The sequence below is a fragment of the Nannospalax galili genome, unplaced genomic scaffold (assembly GCF_000622305.1).
Source record: "Nannospalax galili isolate Female #2095 unplaced genomic scaffold, S.galili_v1.0 scaffold341, whole genome shotgun sequence".
In the NCBI taxonomy this organism is placed as follows: Eukaryota; Metazoa; Chordata; class Mammalia; order Rodentia; family Spalacidae; genus Nannospalax; species Nannospalax galili.
In genome coordinates, this window is record NW_008346082.1 from 757,949 (window position 1) to 775,448 (window position 17,500).

At 40.8% G+C, this 17,500-nt stretch overlaps 1 protein-coding gene across 5 annotated transcripts in view; it reads right to left on the bottom strand.

Moving 5' to 3' along the window:
* Window positions 1-17,500, bottom strand: part of Unc13b (unc-13 homolog B) — a 241,504-nt gene that overhangs the window by 184,338 nt on the left and 39,666 nt on the right. For all 5 annotated transcript variants that reach the window (XM_017800429.2, XM_029567943.1, XM_029567944.1 and 2 more), the window contains exons 2-5: window positions 16,431-16,460; window positions 12,633-12,732; window positions 5,909-6,026; window positions 4,807-4,930 (exon numbers count right to left, since the gene is read on the bottom strand). In XM_017800429.2, the coding sequence (XP_017655918.1) occupies window positions 4,807-4,930; window positions 5,909-6,026; window positions 12,633-12,732; window positions 16,431-16,460 (372 nt within the window). The remainder of the gene's footprint in view (window positions 1-4,806; window positions 4,931-5,908; window positions 6,027-12,632; window positions 12,733-16,430; window positions 16,461-17,500) is intronic.

Genomic DNA, 17,500 nt, shown 5'->3' on the forward strand with positions numbered 1-17,500 from the left:
TTTGAGACAGGGTCTCCCTATAGTCCCAGCTGTCCTGGAACTCACTATGTAGACCAGGCTGGCCTTTAACTCACAATCCTCCTGCCTCTGCCTCCCGAGTGCTGGGATTAAAGGCATGTGCCACCACATCTGGCTCACTGGATAACTTTTTAAAACCACTGCACAATCATGTGCCACATAGCACATTAGTCAACAACAGACTGCAAAGCTAAGCATGGTGATACATACTTGCAATTCCAGTACTTGGAGAGTAGAGCCAGGAAGATGAGTTCTTACCCAGCCTGAGCTACATAGTGAAATCTTGTCTCAAAACAAGAAGAAAGGAAAAGAAAAATATACCAGGCTACATGCATGATGCTGGTCTCATAAGATTATCATGGAATTGAAAACTGCCTTTCACCTCATGTAACATAGTGGGGATACTGCTATAAGCAAACCTACTGTGCTGCAAAAGTATAGCAAATATAATTATGTATAATACTTGATGATAACAAATAACATTGTTACTGGAATATTACATATATTATATATACTGTACTTTTATTGATATTTAAGAGAATACACCTTCATCCAGTTGTGTTGGCTCACACCTGTAACCCCACTATTCAGGAGACTGAGGCAGTAGGATTACTATGAGTTCCAGGTTAGCATGGGCTACACAGTGACTTCTAGGCCAGCCTGGGTTACAAAGTGACTATACTAAAACTAAAACTAAACTGGGTATACCTCCACTAATCAAGAAAAGCGCTTACTGTAAAACAATATGTCATGTTATACCAGAAACAGCTTCATATTTCAGGATGTGTGTGTTCTGCGCATGTGAGCCTATGCACACACAACTGGGAATCAAACCCAAGCCCTTGCAAAAACTAGGTAAGTATTCTACCACTTAGCTACACCCTCAGCCCTGTTTAATGTTCAACTTGACTGCATCAAGGGACCATATTGACAATAACCTATGCAACCTAGGTTAGTACAAGTGTACCCCATAATGCTCAAGCAACAAGGATGATGTGTTTCTTAGAATAAATGTCTGTCATTAAGTTACTCACACTGCCTACTCCCACAAAAGTAATTTGAAAGAGAAAAAAATACAAAGCTACAAGGTTATTTTATGCAATACTATTTATACCGGTACAAACACTGAACAATATAAATATCCAACAACAAAAGTATTTTGAATGTATTATAGTTAAAATTGAAACCCTAGGCTCAGGAACCAAGTCATCCATGTTTCTTTTCCTTCTTTTTCCCTTTCTTCACCAGGTCTCATTATTTTGCTTATACTAGTCTTCAACTGCTGATCACTTGAGAAGTGATCTACCTCAATCCCCAAGTACTGGGGATTTACGGGACTATGTCACCTTGCCAGGAAAGATCATCCTAATTTAAATCCAGTTTCTAACCACTTGATAGCTATGTGACCTTGGACAAAATACTTTTCTGTATGTATCTTCACAGCACATTTTCCTGTCTGGGTCCAAGTTTTCATTTTCTTTCTTTTTTCTTCAAACATGGTTTTTTATATAGCCCTGCTTGACCTAGAACTTGCAATACAGACCAGGCTGGCCTTCAACTCACAGGAATCTACCTGCCTCTGCCTGGAAAGTGCTGGGATTAAATATGTATGCCACTTCTTATAAGGACACCAGCCATATTTATTTGATTATATCTGCAGAGCTCAAGAGCTCCTATTTCCAAATATGGTTCACATTCACAAGTACTTAACAATAGAATTTCAACACACACACACACACACACATATACATTTTGGTCTTTTTGAGACAGGGTCTTCCTGTAGCCCCAGCTGGCCTGAACTCACTATGTAGACCAGGCTGGCCTCGAACTTACAGGGATCACCTGCCTCTGCCTGCCCAGCTCCTTCAACATATATTTTTGCTGTGCCTCAGTTTCTGAAACCCAAAATTAGAACACTTGGGTCTACCTCAAAAGAGTAAGATCAAATGAGATAATACAGGGGCTGGGGAGAGAGGTAAAGGAAAGAAACAAACTGAAAGGAGGTATCCTAGTTTGTTTCTCCATTGCTGTGACAAAACACTCTGACCACTACCAACTTGAGGAGGAAAGGGTTTATTTGTCTTACATCTCCCAGGTCACAGTTCATCAGGGAGCCCAAGGTAGGAACTCAGGGCAGGAACCTGGAGGCAGAAGCTGGAGCACAGGCCATGGAGGATCACTGTTTCCTGACTTGCTCCCTGGCCCCTGCTCAGCCGGCTTTTCTTATGCAACACAGGCCCACCTGCCCAGGGGTGGCACTACCCACAGTGGGCTGAGCCCTCCCACATCACACAACAATCAAGAATATGCCCACAGACATAGCCACAGGCGGGTCCTATGGAAGCAATTCCCAACTGAGGCTACCTCAACCCAGGTGTGTCAAGTTGCCACTAAAGCTTTCCAGCACAGGCAGATAGTAGGCACAGATATTACCTGAGGGAGGGAGGAAAAGCGGGAATAATCAGCAGGGAGGAGAGGAAGGAGGGACATGCAAGGGACCATGGTGTGGGGGAAGGAAGGAAGTCAGAAAAGGAAAGATGGCAGCAGTCAGGAGGTACTGAAAGGAGGGTGGGGATAATGGGAGCACTGTGACTAGGGAGGGAAGGAGGAGGGAAGCGGGACAGGAGAAAAAAGAGTGGAGATGAGTGAATCTCAGGGGGATAGGAAACTAGAGGGAAAATTGATGGCCTAAAAACCCTGTGAGACATGCACATAGAGTGTCTGAACATTAATGCATATGTATACCTGGAAGTTACTTGGCAGGGAACACAGTGTCAGACAGAAGAGACCTCCCTTAGAGAGACAAGCATGCCGTACAGGACTCATCAAAGAAGCTTCTTTTTGCAACAGATGGAGGCTGCTGCAGAAGTGCACATCTAGTCAGGCACAGAGAACATACACCTGGGAGATGTCCAGCACTAGGTGACACATTTGCAGTTGAATCTCTACAACTAAGGTTCATGGAACATAGTAGAATAAGGGGTAGAGAGAGGGCTAATGCACCCCTCCAGTCTCACCAGTGAGGCTTCCATGTACATCAGAATATGATACACACAGAAGGCCACAACTGGCTGAGTTTTGGAGAATAAGAGACTGTAGAGTGTAGGATGGGACTCCTATATGGAACCTCACCCACCCACGGCTCAGGGATCATTGTGGAACAGGAGGCAGAAAGATTGTAAGAGCTAGGGTGGGTTCATGAACACAGGGAGGTGAAGGCTTCCGGGCCACTGGAGGCTTGCTCACTGGAGCCTGTGGCAGCAATGGCATCGAGCATGGGATCCATGTCAGCTCAATTAAACAAGGGCCCAAAGAGAAGGTAAGAAATAGGTAGTGGACCAGCACTAATTTGAAAACTATTTGAGACTGGTTGCTGCTGGGTGAGGGAGAGTATGACTTACATACGACCACTGGATGGGCTGACTAGACTCCAGTGGACACATTTACACTAAAGGACGTTTGGGTATGAACACCTGATTGAACAGGACTCAGCATGTATGGCAGAGTGCATAGGGTTCAGTGCGGGGATCAGGGAAGCATGGATAGGGGAGGGGGTCTGGATTTGAGTGGGAACTATTATATAAAATTTAAAAAGCTCAATTTGGGGCTTCTTCTGACCTCCGTGGCCATTGCATGACACAGGTGCACTTACCTACATGCAGGCAATATATGCATACACATAAAATAAAAATAATTTAAAAAATTTTAAAAGCTCAATTTAAAAAAAAAACAAGTACAGGGGTTGTGGTCTAGTTCAATGAGAGGGTTACATCTTCAGCCTCATAAATGGTCATTTATTATACTATAAATTAATATAGTAAATGAAGTCAACCACTGGAATTTTTCTAGGGGAATACTGAATACAATATTTATATTACAATTATGTAATAGTAGATTAAAAAGATTAGGAAGCAAAAATCTATATCTACATTACATTAAAAAATACCAAAAGAAATACATAAACATGCAAAAATAAAGTATCAGTTGGTCAAGTTATAAGAAACTTTCCTTTTGTATATCTGTATTTCTTTTTAATACAATAAAAATTGTTATTTTTAAAATAATACATAATTGAATGGAATATTTCCTTTTGTTCAAATATAGTATAAGAAAGTCTTCTGGTTTTTTTGATTTTGAAATAATAACTGTTGTGAGTTTAGTTATTTTTGAGCTACTGAGGAGAATTTTGCTTAAATTATCACAAGATATAAGATAAACTGAGTCGGGCATGGTAGTGCACACCTTTAATCCTAGCACTCAGGAAGCAGAAGCAGGCAGATCTCTGTGGGTTTGAGGCCAGCCTAAGCTACATAATGAGAACCTCTCTCAATCAATCAATTCATCAATCAATCAATCAGACAAACATGAAGATATTTTCTAAGTCATTATAATAAGTAGTAACAGAAACTATAATGACTTGCAGAGTGTGGTCTTAGTGTGAATTAATGGTTTGTGCATGTTTATTGGCAGGATCTCACTGTGTAGCCTTGTCTAGAACTTGCTGTGTAGACCAGGCTGGCCTTGAATTTCTGGGGATCCTCCTGCCTCATCTTACAGAGTGCTGGGATTGTAGGTATGAGCTGTCAAGCTCAGGTAATGTGCAGTCTTTAATGACACCAATCTAGGGCCTCCTTTACCTTGGGTTATGTGTCATGGGGCAAAGAATGGATGAATACAAATGCATTCAGAGGAAAGGCTAAAGAGCCAAAATATACATCAACAAAACCACCAGCAGACAATCTCAAACAATATGGTAAAAGGGATTAAAAGGTTTTCAAATAGACTCACCAAAAGGCAACTCAAATCTTGTATCAAGCAAAATTTTATGAGGAGTTGGGTTTTTAGTTCCACAAATCTCATCATCTTTCATTAATGTTTCTGCTTCCAGTGTAGACCACTCTCCAGGCCCTTCCTAGGAAAGAAAGATCAAAGATTAAACTTTCTTGACTCCCTTCCTGGTTCAAGAACCAGGTGTTTCCCTCTGAATTTTCTATTAGAGAGCTTCTGAGGGTCCTTCACATCCTGATAAGGCAAACAAGCCCATTACTACCTGCACTGTGGCTCTGTACTCCTGCCTCCAATGGGGTAGCAGGAGGCAGCATTCACTGTGTACTGTATTCAGCTCTCTGCAGGCCCAGTGAGGACAGATGTTCCAGAATACCAAACTCTAAAAGTAAGCATTCCCATGGAGCAATAACTAATCTGCACAGTTTTTAATGACTGTGTCACTGCTTCTTATCCATAAAGAGCTACACTGCTGGTTAAATAGAACTGAGTAAGAGCTACTATGAAAATGAACTGTCCCTCTGCCTGGAGGAGCACAGATTAGTCAGAACTCAAAAGGAATATAAAAGATGACGTTAAAGCCTCCTTCTCCACCTCCAGTGAAAGCTCAAGATTCATGGCAAAGCTAAACAGGAATACAGTAGTGTTCAGCCTGGAAACAAGCAGACACCGTAGAATACCTACCATCACACCTGGTAATTCCTTGAATTCAGACACAGAAGTCTGAAACCAGTTACCTAGGGACTGGTATCTCAGAGAAGCAAACCCCAAAATAGGATCCTGCCAGGTGACTCTTCCCAGGACAGTGTCTAAGGTGAGAATTTGAGAATGCACACACATTATTCAGATGAGGCTATCTACCTGATGAAGTTAAAGAGATGTTCCAGCACCTCTGAGAACAGTCATACGGCATAAGGAAGAGCAACTTAAAACACAATCCCCCAACCCTCTGAGTGAGGTTAGAATTAGGGAGGATACATGCCCTCTAATTAGAAAAGGAACAGAGCAAGCTGAGATGCATAGACAAATATCAACTGATGTGAAACTAACATAAGGAAAGCAAAAGCTACAACCATACCTCCAAACAGGCAATGCACTAACTAACCTCATCCGACTGACGAATGGTCTTCAGCGCAATCCATACAGTCCCCACCATCGTATCCCAGATCAGTCCTTTGTTCCATACCTCCACACTTAGACCTAGGTCCAGACGACTGATCTCACTAATGGAAAAAAGAAAAGCCTTTGAGGCGAGCCAAATAACATAAAAGAAACTACTATATTGCCTGTTTTGCTGACCTTCTACAGTTTTTTGCTAGTATCCTAGCTTTAGGGAAAACTAAAATATCTCTGAGTGCTATAACCATTCTTTAGATTTCTAGCTACCTATGTAAGGTAGCCACAGAAAAATGCTTTTATAACTGAGTACATACCTATAATTCCTGTACTCAGGAAGCTGAGGCTACAGGATTATAAGTTCAAAGCCATTCAGTGCTACATAAAGAAGAGACTGTTGGGAGGGAGGGAGGGAGACATTGAAAGAGGGGGGAGGGAGGAAAGGAAAAAAGGGAAAATGCATTTTGTTTTTGTTTTTGTTTTTTGAAACAGTGTCTCATTGTAGCTCCAGCTAGCCTGGAACTCAATATGTAGACCAGGCTGGTGTTGAACTCACAGAGATCCTCCTGCCTCTGCCTCCCAAGTGCTAGGACTACAGGTATGCTCCACCATGCTGGGCTTTGTTTTTATTTTTGTTGCTATTGTTAAGACAGGGTTTCCAAAAATGAATTATTATATGATTCCAGATAAATAAGTTCCAGAGACCTGTTGTACAACATAGCACCTATTGTTAACAATAAATTATTGTGCACTTAAAATTTTGTTAAGGGGGATAGCTGGGGTGTAGCTCAGCAGAAGAGTGCTTGCCTAGCATGCATAAGGCCCTGGATTCACTCTCCAATACCAAATAATAAAAGTTGGTAAGATAGTAGATTTCATATGAAGTGTTGTTAGCACCAAGGTTGGGCGGGGGGAGACAAAGAAGCTATTGGACATCGTTGCATACATTTATTACCTTGAATATGGTGATAGTAATCAGGTGTATATGTATGTTCACTCTCTCTACACTGTATACATAATAGGCACAGTTTGTGAACATTAATCATACCTCAATAAAGCTGGAAAAGGAAAGAAGAGAGGGAGGCAAGAAAGAAAGGAAGGAAAGAAAGACTCAGGGAAGGAGGTACTCAGGGAAGAAGGGAGAAAGGGACCTTGGTGGGTCTATCCTTGTCCTCTGGAGATACAATCATAGTTAGGCCAATACAGAATCCCAAAAACCTGAGGCCAAGTGATGAGGGTATTATTTGTAGGCTTGCCTATGATTCCTATCCCTAGACAACCACTTTATATGTTTTATGGTTAATACCACCACTGTCAGGGCTGGAGAGTTGGCTCAGCAGTTAAGAACACTGGCTGTTCTTGCAGAGGACCCGGGTTCGAATCCCAGCACCCACATGGCAGCTAACAATTATCCATAGTTTCAGCTCCAGTGGATCTGAAGCCCTCTTCTGACCTCTGCATATACTGCACGACACGGGTGAACTTACATACATGCAGGCAATACACTCATTACACATAAAATAATATTTTTTAAAAAATAAATAAAAGCAGCATTAAACATGGCAAAAAATCGTTTGGAAGGATGACTGCATGCACAACCACAATGTTAAGGTGGAACAAAAAATACAGCAATGTTAACGTTCTCTGGAAAGGTCTTGTTGAAACACAAGGAGATTTGAAGAGAAAGGCAAGAAAGATTAGAAAAGGCCATGGCCAATGGAAAAAGCAGAAAGATTCTCAGAGAATAGGAGCTACTCTTCACAAGAAGGACTGAGTGTGTGCTTTAGGAAATGCTTGGCTTCCTTGGTCTCAAATGTATAAGTTTGGAGTATGAATTTATAGCCATAGAATTCATGTCAACTCTGTTGCAAACATATAAAGCAAAAACAAAAGTATTCCTTTTGCACAAATACAGCAGAGCACAGAGTGTACTGGTGAGTTCATTTACTTATCCAATTAGTATTTCCACAACAATTATAATATACGTGACTTAGTACTTGGGGGAAGACACTTAACCCTGTTCTCATATTCAAATTTACAAGGTATCTAAAGCCACAATCTAGGTGACTAATTTGTCCATTAGCTTAGGGTGCTCACAATGGTGAAACCAAGCTTTTTGACATGCAGTTTTATGGAGCCTAATGAATCAATCTTTGAAAATACATTCAATATGCCTAAATATATCTGAAGCGTCCTTCATTTGAATCTAAAACAGAGAGTGCTTGGGGATACATATATCGTATTCCCAAAGCAACTCCTAAATAGAATCTCAAGCTAACAGATAAAAGAAATAGCCAGAAGTCTTCAACAGTTTGACATGAACATATAAAGAAGAGAATCTCTTCTTCAAAGATCATTTTTCTAGAAGCCTGTCCTTTCATGTGTGTGTGCTCAGGCAGAACAACAAAGAAAAGTCTGAGAACTCTATGCCTCATCCCCAGAGTCCTGAGAAACTTCATTTCCTTCTTAACTAATACAATCAAGGGCATATGGGCACATTTGTAGACAAGGTTCTGATCAAGGAACATTCACAATAAGTGAAGATGCCCTCCTTAAGCAATGAACAGCTCTAAGGACTGGAGAATATGCTCAGCAGTAGAGTACTCATCTAGCATGTACAAGGCAAAAGCTCGTCAAATAATAATAAAAACAATTACAAGAAGTGAGCAATCTAGCATGTGAAATAAGATACGGAAATATTAAATATAAATAACATGAGCTGGGCATGGTGGAGCATGCTTACAATCCTAAAACTTGGGAAGCTGAAGCAGGAGAATTCCTTCATGTTTAAGGCCATCTTTCTCATAGTGAGTTTCAAGTCAGCCTGGGCTACAATGTCTCAAAAAACAAAAACACAACACACAGAGACACATACAAACATGCACGCATACACACACACACACACACACACACACACACATACACGAGAAGCCAGGCATGGGGGCTCATGAAGACTAACAGTTCAAGGTGACTCTCAGCAATATAGTGAGTTTGAGGCCAGTCTGGACTACATGAGACCTTGTTGAAAAAGCACTCAAAAAGCTAAAATAAAATAATAATATTGATAATGTGAAAAACAGCAAAATTGATACCAGATAGAGCCACATACTACATTGAGGAGGAGAGAAAAAAAGAGAAATGAAGGCAGATAGGCAATGAAAATGCTAGTGACAAAAGGTCAGAGTAGGAGGAATAGGAAGAAGAGACAAAGAGCTAATAAAGCCTGTGTAAAAGTGAAAAAGCAAAATTCACACAGCATCTCAATGTGGGAGACGGAAGCAAATTCACATGTATAACAGCAAGGTTGAAAGAAAGTGCTCTGGGCAATTGGAAAATAAACACATACAAATAAAGCTAGCTACGCTGAGGAGAGACAGCAGAAGATGAGTGTTGTTCACATGCTGGGAACAGTTCTAATGGAGTGATTCCAAGCACTGAAGTCAAGAGAGAACAGGAAGGCCAGGTTGATATACCATCGCCATATTGTGGTAGAGCTAACATGGTAAGAGGCTTGTGTAAGTCTTTAATAGCTGACTCTGCACATTACTTCTGTAAAAGGAACAGGTAATCTCATTCTTAGGTCCCTACAACTGAGAGGGGCACCCATAAGAAACATGGCAGCACTGGACTCTTCTTTTGAAGACCTGGGTCTCCCTACTTACAGGACACCACTACCTCCTGGCTCTGCTCATTGTCCCCTCTTTAATATTGATGCCCTCCAACTTCTGCCCCAGTTCTCTTTTTTTTTTTGGTCTTTTTGAGAGAGGATCTTCCTGCAGCCCAGCTGGCCTGGCACTTGTTATGTAGATCAGGCTGGCCTCAGCCTGCCACTGCCTCCCAAGTGCTAGGACTACCATACCTAGCTTGTCCCAGTTGTTTTATTCAATACACACAGTCCCTCCCTAAGCTTGCTCATCTGTGCATACAGCTTCAATTCCCAAAAATATTTCTTCAAATTAGAATTCTTCCCTAAATGCCAGGTTCAGGTTCCTATCCCCTGCTCTTCCCTCCTGGCCACACTGTAAGAACCTCAAATATAAGCTTCCCCATTATTGGTCTACTATTAACCACTAACCAAATGAGTGGCATTCCACCCACCCAATCATCCCAGAAAATCTTATGGTTCTACTCCTTAACATCATCAATCTACCCTTTCCCCTCCATCTCTTCAGCTACTGTCTTAGCTACACCTTCATAATCTCATCTATCAACTGTTACTACCTTTTAACCGTTACAAAACTCCTAAATGATACTTTAAGAATCAATATATTAAAAACCAAGAAGGCTGGAATGTTTCTCCATACACATAATAGTCGTCCCTATGTCTCTCTGAGCTCTACTATAAATTTAGAAAGCAATTTGAGTTCAATTTCAAATTTCACTTGAAGATTTCTAATTCAACCTCAATACATATTCTCCTTCGACTCCCATCATGTCCACCTACCCCCCAGTTCCCATTCCCTTAAAGGAAGTATAACCTTTTAGGAGCGGTAGACCTAGCCAGTAGAAAGACACATGCCTATAATCCCAGCATTTGGGAGGCAAAGGCACAAGAAACAGGAGTCCAAAGTCATCCTTATCTACAAGTGAATTAAAGGCTAGCCTGAGGTACACAAGGCCTTGTCTCAAAAAGACAAAACAACCGAGAGGAGAAGGAAGAGGAGGAGGGGGAGGGTCCTTCAATATGATATTCTGTATTTTTCTCACCTTTTCTAATGCAGGAAAAAATAATTTTTAAAATTTAGAGGGAAAATAAAGAAAATATCAAAGATTTAAAACTAGACTTTAAGATTAAAATATATTAATTTTGTGATATAAATTCTAATAATTTTTACTTATTTTATCCTTTTGCTTTGTTTTGTTTGTTGAGACAGGGTCTCCCCATGGCCCCAGCTGGACTGGAACTCCCTATATAAACCAGGCTGGCCTCACTGAGATTTCCCTGCCTCTGTCTCCTTAGTGCTTGGATTAAAAGCATGCGCCCAACTCATTTTGATAAATGAACATGAGACATTTTGACTCAGTACAGCAAAAGAATTATAAGACCAGAATCTTCATCCTTTAAAGAAAAGTACAGTTGCAACCCCATATGTGGTCACATAACTGAATGTAGGGTACCAAAAATTTGGCAAGTATAAAAAGTTTCCAGACATAGGATATCCAAAATTTAATTCTAAAATCAAAAGTGTAATGAATCCAAGGTGTCACTGGCAATACTAGTGTGGTGCATCACATGACTACCCTGAAGCTTTGCACCGTGCATGTCACTGGGCCACGCAATGCCAAAGATGCAGTCTGAAACACCTCAGCTTAGATTCAAGACACCTATATGCTATGAGTTGCACTGTTTTATTGAATTACACATTCCAAGTTTTCTGCTCTTATAGAATCATAATGGTTTAATTATGTCATCCCTCAGCACAGAAACATCAAAGCATATATTTTTGAACTGTATCAAATTTAAATGTTTGATCTTAAAAACTGCTGTTTTTTAAGAGGTGCTGGTTTGAGTTTCATAAAAAAAGTCACGAAATAAAATTTTGGCCTGGGATTAGAACAGAATTCCTAGCAATTTCTTAAATGGCCCTAAATATACTTGTCATTTTGTACTACATTATTTATGTGAAATGTTATTCTCAACACTGCTATAAAATCTGTCTCATTTGTATGCACATTTGTCTTCATCTTTAACAACTACAAAAGACTGTTTTAGAACATTTTTTTTTCAGTGCTGGGAACTGAATGTAGGACTTAGTGCATACTAGGCAAGCAATCTAAGACTGACTAGCATATCTCTAGCACTAGGACTAGACAAGAAATCTACCACTGAGCTACACATCCCTTGCAGAAAAGGCAATTCTTTTTTTCTTCTTTTCTTGTGGTGCTAGGGATCAAACCCAGGCATGCTAGGCAATCACTAACCTAGTCCTAAAAAATTAAACTTCTCAGGGCTGGAGAGATGGCTCAGTGGTTAAGAACACTGAATGTTCTTGCAGAAGACCCAGGTTCAAATCCCAGCACCCACATGGTAGCTAACAACTGTCTATAACTCCAGTTCCAGGGGATCCAACAGCCTCTTCTGTCCTCTGCAGGCACTACATGACATGGGTGCACTTACACACATGTAGGCATAACACTCCTACACAAAATTTAAAATTTTTTTAAAAATTTATTGAGAATTTCATACATGTTTATTATCAGTAAATGTTTGATTTTTATACTATTTTATATACATACATACACACACACACACACCTAGGGTCAAATAAAAAATTTCTCAGACAAAAAGATATCAAGACTGGAAAAAGTTTGAGAAGCCTCGCTCTAAGGAGATGATTTAGGTACACACAAACACATGACTACCTTTCATTTGAGAGTCTCTGAGGATCAAAGACATAGTTATGCTGATATTATGCTATACATATTGCATGCATCTGAATTCTGACCGCTGAGTAGGCAGTACCTTCAACCAACATAAGTTAGCTGAGTTATGCATATTCATCATTCATCTCTAAGAATAAACTATGAATCCACAAGACAGAACAAAAAACAAAGTTGTACTTCACCTACCACTACAGCCACAATTGTTCCTGTGTGAATTTCCAAGGAAATAAGCTGCAGTGGTAACAAAGTCACAGGCATACACAGCATCACAACTTCATCTGACACCATTAGTGTTCAGCCATGATGGAGTGGTGCCGCAAAGTACTCACAACATGAAATCTTGCTCCCAGGAAGGCTGATCACCACGAACTGCCACAGTAGTGCTCTTCACATTCTGGACTTTCAGAGTCACGTACGTGTTAAACTTATCTTTGAAAAAATGCAAAGCAGAGATGCTGACAGTATTCAGATTGTTAGCCAATTTCACAAAGCCCTTAGAATTAAATAATATCAAATTAAAATATTTAATGTGCAATAAAAATGTAGCTATATGTTGTACAATTCAGAGCATAGAAGATTAGAAAAAAAAAGAACTATACACTAATTTCAAGAACACAGCCTAGGGCTGGAAAGATGGTTCAGCAGTTAAGAGCACCGACCTCTCTTGCAGAGGACCTGGGTTTGATTACCAGCACCCACAAGGCGGCTGCGAACCATCCTTAACTCCAGTTCCAGGGGAATCCGAAGTCCTCTTCTGACCTCCTCAGCATTACACGACACGGGCACCTCACATACATGCAGGCAATAATACACTCATACACATAAAATAAAAATAATAAATAAAATATTTTTTTAAAAAAAGAACATAGCCTAAGGTTCAGTACACCTGTCTGGAATACACACACGATATATGTGTGTATATATACATATGTATATGTGTGTATATACATATTATATATATGAGTGTTTTTCATGTACATATGCAAGCAGACCACTTACATGCAATGCCCTCAAAGGTCAGAAGATGACATCAGATTGCCTAGAACTGGAGTTACAGAAGGTTGTTAGCCGCCATGTGGGTGCTGGGAACTGAACCCAGGTCCTCTGCAAAACCAGCCAATGCTCCTAACTACTGAGTCATCTCACCAATCCCCCCACCCCCAATTCAATTTTTTTTTTTTTCAGATAGGGTCTCACTATATAGCCCTGGCTGACCTGAACTCATGATTTAGACCAGTCTGGCCTTGAACTCACAAAGAGTCTCTTAGTGCTGGGATTAAAGGCATGCATCACCACGCCTGGTGGCCCCCCATTTCAATTTTTAAGAAATATATTTGGGAGGCTGGACAGATGGCTCAGCAGTTAAGAGTACTGGCTGCTCTTGCAGAGGACCTGGGTTCAGTTCCCAGCACCCATAGTAACTAACTCTGTAACTCCAGTTCCAGGGGATCCAATACCCTCTTCTGACCTCCACAGCCATTGTATAACACAGGTGCATTTACATACATGCAGGCAATACACTCATACACATAAAATAAAAATAATAAATAAAATATACATTAAAAAGAAGTACATTTGGGGGTCAAGTGTAGTAGTGAATATCTCTAATCTTAGAACTATTCAGGAGGCAGAGGCAAGTGAATCAGGAGTTCAAGGACAGTCTCAACTACACAGCAAGTTCATTGCCACCCTGGGCTACCTGAGACTATCTTAAAACCACAACAAAGCATATGTAACCATAAAAAGTAGAAAAAGGCCAGGCACAGTGGCGCATGCCTTTAATGCCAGCACTTAGGAGACAGAGGCAGGCGGATCTTTGCAAGTTCGAGGCCAGCCTGGTCTACATACTAAGTTCCAGGACAGCTGGGGCTACAGGGAGATTCTAACTCAAAAAAACAGAACAGAGGCTAGAGAGATGGCTCAGCAGTTAAGAGCACTGGCTGCTCTTGTAGAGAACCCAGGGTTCAGTTCCCAGGACCCACATGGTAGCTAACAACTGTTCACAACTGCAGTTCCAGGAGATCTGACACTCTCTTCTGGCCTCCATGGGCATTGCAAGAAATGGGTGCACTTACATTCATGCAGGCAAAGCACTCATACACATAAAATAAAAATAAATTTAATTAAAAACAAAAAATTTAAGAACAATTGGGCAACAATATAAAATATTTTAATATATAAAGTTTTGACCCAGTGATTATATTTCTAGACTCTAGCATACAGAAACATTTGCAGAACTGAGCAATCATAAATGCACATGAACATCATTATTTGTAATAGCAAGAGAATTGAAAGAACATAAACACTCATCCCTCAGGGACCTCGAGTCCAAATCTACAACAAAAATCTACATAGCACCTTAAAAGAAAGAACCTAGCTGGGCATGGTGGCACACGCCTTTAATCCCAGCACTTGGGAGGCAGAGGCAGGCAGATCTCTGTGAGTTCAAAGCCAGCTTGGTCACCTAGTGAGTTCCAGGCCAGCTGGGGCTACAGGGAGGCCATGTCTCACAAAGAAAAAAAAAAAAAGAACCTAAGGGCTGGAGAGATGGCTCAGCAGTTAAGAGCTCTGGCTGCTCTTGTAAAGGACCTGGGTTTGATTCCCAGCACCCACATGGTAGCTAACAACTGTCCATAACTCCAGTTCCAGGGATCCAATGCCTTCTTCTGACCTCCAAGGGCACTGCATGACATGGTGCACTTACACACCATATACTCACATACATAAAAGAAAAAGAAAAAAGAAAAAAATAAAGAACCTAATATACACAAATACAAAAGTACTTTCCTACTGAGTCATTTGGCAATAAATCATGTTATACACACATATGCATTATCCATTTATGTCTGCAAAAATATACACAGAAGTCTGACATGGTGGCACACACCTCTAATCCCAGCACTCAGGAGGCAGAAGCAGGCAGCTCTTTGAGATCAAAGCCAGCCTGGTCTACATGGTGAGTTCTAGGCCAATGGAGCTACAGAGAAACCCTGTCTAAAAAAGCAAACAAACATGAGAAGAATATACACCAAAAAAAGCATAATTACTTTAGAGAAATAGAGTTAGACTAGCAAGAGAGAAGAGGATGAATTTTTCATTGATAAATACAGATAAACATACTTAAATGCTTTGTAACAGCATTGATTTAATTGATAACTTCATGACTGAATTTAGTAAATTAATAAAAACAATGAATTTAAGCAGGGAACTAAGTAAAATTAATAATTTTTTTCTGAAGCAGGATCTTTTTATGTAGCCCAGGCTGGCCTGGAACATGCAAGCCTCCTGCATCAGCTTCCCAAGTACCTAGGATTACAGAAGTATACCACCACACCCAGCTTACAATCAATGGGTTATTTTAAGATTGTTTTTCTGGGAGCCAGTGAGATGGTTCAGCAGGTAGAGAGGCACCTGCCACCAAGCCTGACGACCTGAGTTTGCTCCCTGAAACCCACTTGGTAGGAGAGAACTGAACCCCCAAGTTGAACTCAAGTCATCCACTTGCACAGCAAATGCTTTTACCCACTGAGCCATCCCACTGACCTATGATTCTTTTTAAAATTCCTTTAGTACTGTGTTAGCCCCTCAAGCATAAGGTCCTAGATTCAATCCCCAGTACTGCCCAGAAAAAATAAAAGATTGTAGGGCTGGAGCAATGACTCAGTGGTTAAGAACACTGGCTGCTCTTGCAGAGGACACAGGTTCAGTTCCAGCATCCACATGGCAGCTAACAACCATTTGTAACTCTAGCTCCAGGGGATCTGACACCCTCTTCTGGTCTCCTCAGGCATTGCACAGTATGTATGCCCTTACCATTCAGGCAAAACAGTCATAACACATTAAATAAAAATATATAAGTAGCCAGGCGTGATGGCGCACGCCTTTAATCCCAGCACTCAGGAGGCAGAGGCAGGTGGATCTCTGTGAGTTCAAAGCCAGCCTGGTCTACATAGTGAGTTCCAGGACAGCTGGGGCTATAGAGAGACATGTCTCAAAAAGACCAAAAATGAATGAATGAATGAGTGAGTGAGTGAGTGAGTGAGTGAATGAATGAATAAGTAAAAGATTGCTTTAAATCACAGCAAGCACAGAGAGTGAAAGGCCACAATAATGCAAGGTAGACTTACCCGGTGAACCCTGGAGTTTGGCTCTTTTAACTGCAAGAGAAAAAAAGAGGTAAGATTAGAAAGTTAAGACTAATTCTTGGTAAGTCTAAGACTTCTGGACAGAGAATCTTTCAAAGTCATTCAACCTAATTCCAGACCTAATGAAGAAATCTCTGTTCCTTCCTCCTGACAAGGAGGTATGAAAGCCAAACAACAGGCAATTGGTTTTATGTTAGGTGACTTTCTAAGGTTTAAGTTATAAATATTCCTGATATAAACGTAATCATCAGGCTGGAAGAGAGTACTTACAGCATGTATGAAGCCCTGAGTTCAATCTTCAAACAGAAAAATAAAGAATTATATATATATTTTAATTTTTTATGTGTATGAATGTATTACCTACATCTATGTAAGTGCAGCCAAGTTGTGCAATGCCTGCAGAGGCCAGAGGAAGGCATCTGATCCCCTGGAACTGGAGTTATGGACAGTTGTTAGCCGCCATGTGAGAGCTAGGAATCAAACTTCGGTCCTCTGCAAGAGCAGCCAGTGCTCTTAACCACTAAGCCTTCTTTCCAGCCCCAAGATAAAAAATTTTAAAAAGGAAACACTCTCCATTTCATTCTTGTCAAAACAAGAGTATAACAGGGAATAAAATAGATGATAGTTTTTATAACAAAAGTGAGAATTAACTTCTGAGATGAGCAGATTTCAAGAAGGGCCCTGTCAATGACCACAAACAACTGTTTCTAAAGACAGGAGGGAACTTCACAAGAAAGAACCCTACACCGGGACTGTACAGGCAGCTCCCAGGAAAAGCCAAGGACCACATATGCAAGAACGCTGTTAGAGTTAGGCATGGTGGCCCCCATCTGTAATCCCAGAAGTCAGGAGACCGAGGCAGGAGAACAGTTGAGAGTTTAAGGCCAGCCTGGGCTACGGTGTGAGAAAACACCAAATTCTAGTCCATGAAGATGAAAGGTAAGTGCATTAGGGGGAAGCACAGCACAATGTCTGGAAAGTATACGTAAGGATTCGATCTGCCTTTCTCCATGCCCTACGTTACAAATGAAAGCTTGCCCTAACTGACAGCT